A 10,011-nucleotide genomic window follows, 5' to 3' on the forward strand; every position below is an offset into this window, starting at 1 on the left:
AAGTCACGTGACCAGACCCAAATTGTTTCAGCACCCCTCTGTGTCTATCATGTCTATTGTAGACAATGTTACAGTAGAAGTCAAGTAACCAGACCCAAATGGTTTCAGCACCCCTCACAGCAGTGTCTTGTAAACCGTTGTAGACAATGTTACAGTAGAAGTCAAGTAACCAGACCCAAATGGTTTCAGCACCCCTCACAGCAGTGTCTCATAAACCGTTGTAGACAATGTTACAGTAGAAGTCAAGTAACCAGACCCAAAATGGTTTCATCAGCACCCATCCATATCTATTGTAGACAATGCTACAGTAGAAGTCAAGTAACCTCGTTCCTAGGGGTGATCTCACTGCGCCATTTTTTCCCAGCATGCCTTGCTCAATCATAACCCCTGGAATTGGCCAACTTAAATGTGCTATATAGTGCTGGGCGAATAGTGAAATTTTGATATTTGGATACCGCTGGCCAACTTTCCGAAATTAACCGGATATTCGAATAGGTTTTTTTGCCGCTAGAGGGCGCTGTTCGTTTGTGAATGAGATCGTATGGGCGGATTGATATTAGTTTTAGACAGTGTCACTCGGTTCATTCATAAAAATAAACGGATCTAATTTAAAGATGGTGATTTGCTTTTTCTTTTGAGTGTGATTGACTCTACGTGAAGGAAAACTTTCGTAATCTTTGAACAAATTACGTCAGAAATGTCATTGTTTAACTCTTCACGGAGGTGAGCATAGTTAAATACTTAATTTATGCTGTTTTATGCTGTCTTAATAGAAGTTTCATAAGGATTCAGACAAAACATTCCTATCAGTTGTCGCCCGACGTCCGCGGATATTCGGATATTAAAAGAATATCCGGTTACTTGGTTGTAATTACAGAACTATCCGGTTTATAAATAGGTATTCGCGCCCTATGGGGATATCGCGGTTATGGATAGAAAAACCTATTCGCCATTAACCGGACATTCGAATAATTCGCCCAGGCCTAGTGCTATATGCTAGCACATTTAAATGAGCCATTAATGAGCGTACAAATGCATAATTCAATCTTTTCTACGCGTGCACGCATGAATTTCGTCTTAAAAATGTTTTTTTGTTTTTGTTTTAAAAAAATGTGTTCATGTCATAAAAACTGCAGGCGTGATCAACACACAAATATCTTAAAATTACGCGCGCACACACTTGACATCTATTGCATAACAAATTTCCTGAGCCAATCAGCGTTGTTTCCCACTACATCACTACCAGGAGAGATATCGATACGGCGGGCTGCCCGTGGTAGCGAGGCTGTCATAAATCCTATGTCTATTGTAGACAATGTTACAGTAGAAGTCAAGTAACCAGACCCAAATTGCTTCAGCGCCCCTCACCTCAGTGTCCAACCTCTCCAGCTCCATCTCCTCCTCATCGTAATCGCTCTCCATCAGACTTCCCTCGTTGGTGTCCCTGAAGACCTTGTGTTGGAGCTCGGCCTTGTGAGCCTCCATGAAGGACTCAAACTCCTCGATGGTTTGATTCTGAACCTCGAGGAGCTGCGTCTCGATCTTCTTGGCCGACTCGAAGTTGGTCAGGAGGTGGTTCTGTAGACAAAACAAGGAATTATTTTATTATTACATATTCATGGTATAATGGATGCCTCTTAAGTGAACTTAATCACAGTAGCTTGAGGAACCAGCAGACGATTTCACGAAACGTTAGGATTAATCCTAACTCGAGTTAGGACGAGTAACCCGTCCCAACTTAGGATGGGTTCAATGCGTCCTACTTATCTGGATACAGAACTGAACCCGTCCTAAGTCCTAAGATGAGTCCTAAGTTAGGAAGAGTTTGGTGAAATCGACAGGCAGGACCCGGTATCACAGAGGTGCTTAGGAAGAAAATTTAACATCATTGCAGTAACTGCTGCTAAAATATAGGATTAAAACTGCCTCTAGCTACCGGGAAAGCTATCGTGGTCAAGTTGGTAAACCCTGCTCTAGATATGCAAGGGTATTGGGTTCGAATCCCACCTGAGTAATTATTGCCTAGCATTTTGTTCCCAGAACTCGGGCTAGTCCTGAGTATACAGTGCTAACACACATCGGTGTATATGGGTGAACCAAAATGAGTATTCTTTATCCCTGATGCAAATTTAACATCCAAGGAAATATTGCAAAGAGAATTTCTGCTATGCAAAAATGATCAGTTTTTTTGACTGGTAACCATATTCTGGTAAGCATAACTTTGTTGTGCTTAGCTACTTGTTGTGCTTAGCTACTTGTTGTGCTTCCAAAAGCAGCTCTTTGAAAGTGGGACATGTAAACAAGGGTGTTTGCTTTGTGAAACAGAAACATCGGGGTTGACCCACACTTTTCCACAATTGTCTGTCTTTTTTACATTTACTACCAATCCCAGTATAAAGCAATATAAAGGTAAAGTGTCTTTACACTCTGATAACAAGAAACACCAGAGCTCGAGTCTACTGCGACGGACCATTTGGCAACAACACGCAACATTAAAACAAAAACATTTCTACTTGAGGTCCTTATGTTGTTTTAAAATTTGCAATGTCATGCATAACACAGATACAGTTTCTTAGAAATAGAAATTAAAAATACTTCTGACAAACGTAACAATTTTGTTTACCTTTTTGTTTGCGAAGACAGATCTCTTTGATTTCCTTGAAGTGTATTTGTCCTCTTCAATCTTCAGATTGAAAGCTGAATACAAATAAATAAGTAAAATAACTAAATAGACAAAATCTTATTTAATCTTATTTAACAAAACAGAGTTTAAGGTTGCACCGAGTAGATTCTCTTACAAATCTGTCACAAAAATTTATAGTTGACACTCCAAAGGAAGTCTAGCGTTACTACTCACTTCATGACAGACCCCTTGCATTGCAAAGCTTTTAAAGTTTGAAAGGGCTGGCCGTTACTCCATGTGGCATGCCCCCGGCAAATAATAGACTAGTGAGATAGGGGTTTTAGAAAAGGCTTCCCCCTAAGTGGCACACATTTAAGCAACACTGGATGTCGTTTGAAGAATTCCAATTGAGAACTCACCTGTGATCGAACAAGACGTTGTGCCAGACATCAATCAAATCTACACGTGTCTACATGTACATGTACATGTGTAGCAAATGGCCTGATTGGGTCAATAGAGATGCATGGTGCTACCACAAACCTCTCCTCGAAAATCTAACAGTGGTAGCTTTATATGTAACGCTCATATCCGTCTCCCCCCCCTTCTCTTTACGATAAGTGCACTGGACTCTTTCTCATGCATTACACAACACACAGGACCAACAGCTTTATGTACCATCCGAAGGACGCAGCAATGATGGTGAAGTGTCTCGCTTAAGGACACAAGTGTCATGACTAGGACTCAAACTCTGATAAACAAAAACATCAGAGCTTGAGTCCAGTGCTCTTATCCGCTCGGCCAAGACACGCCACAAACTCACCATCCTGTAGTGCATCATATCCTTTCTTGTACTGCGTCAGAAACTCTGTCTCCTTCTCCAGGGCAGCTACTCTTTCTTGGAGTTTGCGCCTTTGGAATTCTAAGTTTTCTCTCTCTCTGTCTGTGTCTTCTTGCAGCTCATCGATTTCTAGCTGAAGTCTTCAGAAAACAAAAAGACAAGTTTTGATGGAATTAGATAGGTCATGTAGAGCCCTGGTTCAAAGTTAATAGAATTTCCACCCAAAAATGTAAGGAGCCTATACACTAAACCTCACCCCACCCCCCCCCCCCCCTCCCCCAGTGGCACGTATTAAGATCCCACGCATAGTATACTCCTTCAACCAAAATAACAATTTGCTTGTATAAAAGTTGGACAATAATTTCTTTGGCCTGATTCCATATTTAGGAGGGCAAGGCTGGTTTAAATTTGAAAAATGCACATTCATTGGAAAATCTATCAGATCTATGGAAATATTAAACAGGGGTATAAGGCCAGCCAAGACCATAGCAACAAAGGCTATGATCTCTGTGTAGTTACACCAAAATTTCATACTCTTTCCTTATCGTTGAAAACATAAACTTTGCTTCTTTATGCAATCATTTAAAAAATGAATCAAGGGAAACATAAAGCAAACAAATACAGAAAACACCTCCCAAAATAAAAAATAAAAAATGGACAAACAAAGACATCCAAAATTACCTCTCCATCTCAACTTCTCCATCTTCAATTTTCTGCAGTGCGTCTGTGATCTCATCTTTGAGCTCAGCAATCTTAGCCTTCTGAGAGGAAATGACTGACATCGCATCTTCATGCTGCTGAGTTTTGTCTGAGAGACGCTTCATTAAAACGTCAATTTCTTCTCTAAGAGTGGCTGCTTCCTCATTTCTGTAAATCCAAACATTTAAAATAAAAAAAAATTAGTAGTTGCTTTTTGGAAAGCACTCAAATCAATCACTAAGTGACGATTATGGCACTCCAACATTAGTACATTTATTTTATTCCTTAAAGGGACTGGACTCTATTGATAATTACTCAAAATAATTGTAATAAAAAATTACTTGGAAACGAGCAATGGAGAGCTGTTGATATTATAAAACATCATGAGGAACGGCTCCCTCTGAAGTAATGTAATTTTTTAGAAAGAAGTAACTTCTCAGTAAAATATTTAAATTGAACTCAAGACGCGTGAGGTCTTCAAATCAAACATCTGAAAGTACACAACTTCGTGTGACAAGGAGGTTGTTTTTTCTTCCATTGTTATCTCGCAACTTAGACGACCAATTGAGCTCAAATTTTCACAGGTTTGTTATGTTGTGCATAAGTTGAGATACAACAAGTGAGAACACTGGTCTTTGACAATTACCAAAGGTGTCCAGTGTCTTTATAAACCATCTTAGCTCCCTTTGAAGCTATTCATCTATTTCTACTTAATTGCTTACAAATGTACAGTGTATAATGTTACACTTAAATATACCTGGGGTGGATTTCACAAAGAGATAAGACTAGTCTTTAGTCTTATCTCTGTTAGGACAAGTTACTCGTCCTATCTTAGGACTATCCATACGTTTTTCATTATCTCCTAGGAATAGTCCTAAGTTAGGAATAGTCCTAACTCTTTGTGAAATCGACCCCAGTTCATATTAAAGTTGCATTGTCATTTAGCCTTCGAGAAAGACTCTGTTATGATCGAAGCGTCAGGCCAGTAACTGTTTTTTTTACATTTATACCAAAGGTCCTTTTGGTTGGTGAGCAGTTTGCAATCAGTTATAGTTCTATTTATACCTCTCAGCGTAGACTCTTTGAACCATGCATACTTCTCGAGTAGGATTTGAACCCACGATCTTTGCAGATCTACATGTAGAGCAGTGTCTTTCCATAGAGCAAGGTTTCCAACTAGAGCACCGAGGTTGGCAAATGGACCTTTACCATTGCCTCCATATTGGTCATGTTCCTCGTATCGCATAACAATAACAAATGCTAATAATCACTTTGCATATAAGGAACCAGACTAGTTTGTCCTTCCAGCCTCGGTTTGGTGACATTGATATCAATGGATGAAACTCAAGAGCACCATGATAAAGGTCTATAGCTAGAGGTGTTTGAATTTAACAAAAATATTGAGGTGTTTTTTTTACCTCTCAGCGTAGACTCTTTGGACCAAAGTGAAGAATGGAATCCTCTGAATGTACCGTTGGTCTTCTTGCTTCTTATCGGTGACAACATTAGTTGCCGTGCTGTAGGATGTATGGGTCTCATTGGAGCTTGTGTACTGATCGCTATAGACAGCCTCTGTGTGGTTAAAAGGAACAACAATAATAATAATATCCGTCAATCAGTGACACTCCTGACGCTGTAACATACAGTATTCCCTGCAAGGTATGTGGGACTATGTTTGAATTATGAGACTTATTAGCACCATGAATAGTTTAAAATGGGCTGTGGTGCAAAATGGGTTATTTTACTTGCCTCACAAAACACTCGGGACCAACTGCTTTACTTCCCATCCAAAGGACAGAGCGCAATGGTTTCAAGTGTCTTGCAGAAAATCTGTCTCTTTAAGGACACAGCTGTCACAACTTGGACTCGACCCCACACTCTGCTGATCAGAAACACCAGAGTTTGAATACAGTGCTCCTACCACTAGACCATGAAACGCCATAGGCCTTATTAAAGTCAACCATTTTTTAAAGTAACATTCTCTAGCAAAATAACCTTTAAAAATGTATAAGAACAAGCGCATGAAGTGTGGCAAGCTATGCCAAACCTCAAAACCTGACAATCAAATGGCCAAGCGGGTAAGAGTACCACACTCGAGCTGTGGTGTTCCTGTTTAGCAGAGTGTGAACTTGAGTATCAGTCGTTACAGTGTTTTTTTCTTAAGCAATACACTAAACCATTTTTGCTGCATTCTTTGGATGGGACATAAAGCCGTTAGTCCAGTGTGTTGTGTAAAGCACGTAAAAGTACCAAATGCACTTAAAACGAAAGCCTGATGTTCCTGTGTTGGTTTGTTGCATATTGCACCTTGTAAATTGTACCTTGCATATAAATCGTTACATGGTACTATGATAAAAATGAGTAGGTCTCATACTACAAAAAAGTAGCTCCACAATAACTTGCAGAAAAACACTGAGTGATGGATATGAGAGCCAGGCAGCGTATACAAAAATAAACCACGTAGGCCTGTTATTATCTTTTTTCAAATTTTGTTTTATGAATAGCAATTTTTTGTTTGAACGATCAACTGAAAACGAAAACAAAAATTATCCCCTCATCTCTTACCAAATAGCTCATCTCGAACCATTGCCAGGACCTTCTTGAAGATACCAAGCTGCGGCAGAACCTGATCGAAGACGTCAAAAAGCATCTGAGCTCTCTCTGGAGACAGTGACTGCTTCTCCTGCTGTCGGACTTCCATCAATCGAGTCTCAAACACCTTGGCTAAAGAAAATATAAAAATTGTGGGGGAAACATAAGAAAACAGTTTGCTCAAGTTTTCCATGATAAAAGGGCACATCACTACGATTTTTTTGTATTATTATTTTTTTTTACTTTTGCCTTTTATTGTATAAATGAAGAGTTACGTCCGCTATTAAAAATCAATAAATAAATAAACATGAAATTACAGGCCTGAAGTGGTTCCGTTTGTTAGTAGGCCTATTCCTCCTCTTGAAGTTGAACTTTGAAGTAGTCATTTCTTGTGACTAAGCAGCTTCAAAATGACGTGTAGCTTTTGGTAAATCATGTAAACCCTCCCCTGCCTGACCAAAAAGATGCGTCAAAAAGTCAGTTAGATGCATAACTTGTTGTCTTTGTAACCCGTTTCCGACCATGCAGCTTAATTTATAACTGCCATTGACTATAAATGTTTGTTTGTTTGTTTGTTTGTTTGTTTGTTTTTTGCTTGTTTGTTTGTTTAAATGATCTTCCCATTTTTATAGTTTAATCAACCCTATCTACCTGTGCCAGTAAGACAAAAAGTTAGCACTGTCAGTGGGAAAATACTTACTTACTACTCCTAGAACTATTTCGGTTTCGTCCGGCTATCGTCTCCCGTAACCTCATAGGTTTATATCTCTCACGCATAAAACGATGATGGTTCAATGCATTTTAGAATCACAAATCTCTCTTCTTTTTTGTTTTAACCTCACCAAAATTAGGCTCTATGTGTCCTTTGATATCTCAATGTCCGAGGGGACGACCAGAGAATCTGCATCTGAGAATCAGACGCGTGTGCGTATGTTTTTGTACACAAAGCACGGATCAAGTTTTTTTTATTCTAGGACGAACGTGTGCAGATAATTCTCCACGTTTGTCCTGGGAAAAAAAATATGCACACGCTCGTCACGTGTCGTGACTTTGCGATGCGTTCGGCAGAGTTCGGGGACAATCAGCATTTGTAGTGTAGTGGTAAAACGGAGTAGTTGGGGACTGAATTACGGTAAGAATTTATCATTTTTAAAGAATTTTGAGATTGCGGAGTGGATTCTGTGGTCGTCCCCTCAGACATTGAGATATCAAAGGACACATAGAGCCTAGAGCCTAATTTTGGCAAGATTAAAACAAAAAAGAAGAGAGATTTGTGATTCCAAAATTCATTGAACCATCATCGTTTTACGCGTGAGAGATATAAACCTATGAGGTTACGGGACACAATAGCCGGACGAAACCGAAATAGTTCTAGGAGTACTTACTTACTATCTATTCCTCAGAAGTTGTATTGTAACCTTCCTTAATCTACAATGTAGTATGTGGTCATTGTACAAATTCTACAATACAATTAGGCCTATTGCGTTTTGGATCTAAAGATCGAGCTTGGAAATTCATCCAGCCCTCTCTTGCCAGGCTACTTTTGCCTTGGTGACCCTATAGGCCTAACTATTTTATCAAGTTTCCCATCAGAGATCAGATTTTAAAAAACAAGCTTCTCAATCCCGTTGGAATTTGCTAAATGGATTATCCTGTCCCTCCTCCCTCAATTTTTAAAAGATGGAAATCAACTCCATTCCTGAAGTGAAAGGGAAGTTATAATTGTCTAAAAAATGTGTCATGTGTTTTCAGTAGGATAACAGGAAAATTGTTCACAATCAAAAATTGAATGTTTTTTTTTTCAAATCATCTATATCAAATTTTTTAACAATAACACTAACACTTCATGGTGTAGGCCCCTATTGGAATTTTTTTAAGTTTTGGTTTTACGTTGCAAGGGACAGTCCACCATTAACAGTGCTTATGCACTCACGACATTGGAGCAACGTCATATGTTTTCACACCTTTCATTGGTTGGTATTTTATTGAGATTCAGAAGCTAGTATGGCGTGCAAAATAAATCAAAAATATTATTCAATTACTACTTAACAAATTTAATTACATTTTTCCTAAGGCATTAGGCCTATGGCTAATATATTAGAATCCACAGAAACATGTACATGTATCAGATTAGGGCATGAAAGTAAAACACCCCACCCCCTTGAAGCACACACACTTCATAACAATCCGTTTTCCCCCATTTCAGACCAGTAATGTTTGTTTTTTGGAGATTAGAAACCAATCTATGATATTTTCTCTTTAATGTCTGTAGACTTAATATTTATTTATTACGCTTATCGGAATTTATTACAGTATGCAGTTAATCAAACAAATTTTTTTTTGTCATTTTCACTTAAAATATTCAAATTTTTTCCCCCATATTGGCACACCATACAATCCCAAATAGTAACCACCTCACGTGATCCATCTAGTGACTAAAGCAGAATGAAACTCAATCTAGCAGATAGTAATTTTGTTTTGAACTTTCGAGGTTGGATGATGTTTCTTTGACTAATTTGAATGTTGGCATAAAAATGCACAAGTGATTTGTACCAAAAATCAATCATTTTTATAAATGTTTGAGCATAACCAACGACAGGAAACTTTATTCTCAGCATGATTAAGCCTGATGAAAATACAGAGCGTGAGTAAACTGCATATCTTCTGTCACCGGTGCAGCTTGCACAATCTCGCGGTAATCGGGAATCGAAGTTGGGGTTCGAAAACACATGAGGGTCGATAACGTATGACGCTACTACGATAACAACTTCAACTACATATCATGTGGGGAATGTGAGGGAGAGTAGGGCCGGCAACATGGGAGGAAGACCAGCAATCAGATAGCATGGAGGCATGCTATGCAGGCAATTCACAGGCAGTGCAGCCAGCTGTCTAAAGTAAGATGAGAGGGGCATGCATCTGTGCATGCAGCCATGCAAAGTTGCAGCTGCAGCAGCAGGGATATAGGGAAAGGTGTCCGTAGATCAATTAATTATCTCTAAGTAATACAACCTACCAGGAGAATAGCCATCTAACACATTCATTGTTCCTCCACTGGAGTCCATCTTTCGGTAAATACTCCCACACGAAGGAAATAACTCAGAGTTTAGAGTTAAAGTAAAATACAAGAAGTAAAACCATCGATCCAAACTCCTCTTCACACCGCTTTCAGAGACAAGTTGCCAACATAAACATTAAGTAGCGCTGTAGGGCGCCCTCCATTGACGGGTCTGAACGACTTCCCAAGGGCTCTCTCTAG

The 10,011-nt window shown here is 39.1% G+C and overlaps 1 protein-coding gene across 1 annotated transcript in view; it reads right to left on the reverse strand.

The window, feature by feature from the left end:
* The window catches only part of LOC117294776, a 29,590-nt gene extending 19,683 nt beyond the window's left edge, over positions 1-9,907 (reverse strand). Inside the window, exons 1-7 of the mRNA XM_033777295.1 lie at positions 9,769-9,907; positions 6,726-6,884; positions 5,579-5,732; positions 4,143-4,328; positions 3,444-3,601; positions 2,624-2,697; positions 1,369-1,578 (exon numbers count right to left, since the gene is read on the reverse strand). Of these exons, the coding sequence (XP_033633186.1) occupies positions 1,369-1,578; positions 2,624-2,697; positions 3,444-3,601; positions 4,143-4,328; positions 5,579-5,732; positions 6,726-6,884; positions 9,769-9,817 (990 nt within the window). The 5' untranslated portion in view covers positions 9,818-9,907. The remainder of the gene's footprint in view (positions 1-1,368; positions 1,579-2,623; positions 2,698-3,443; positions 3,602-4,142; positions 4,329-5,578; positions 5,733-6,725; positions 6,885-9,768) is intronic.
* Positions 9,908-10,011: the final 104 nt, after the last annotated feature.

Source organism: Asterias rubens, chromosome 9 (genome assembly GCF_902459465.1).
Source record: "Asterias rubens chromosome 9, eAstRub1.3, whole genome shotgun sequence".
Taxonomy (NCBI): domain Eukaryota; kingdom Metazoa; phylum Echinodermata; class Asteroidea; order Forcipulatida; family Asteriidae; genus Asterias; species Asterias rubens.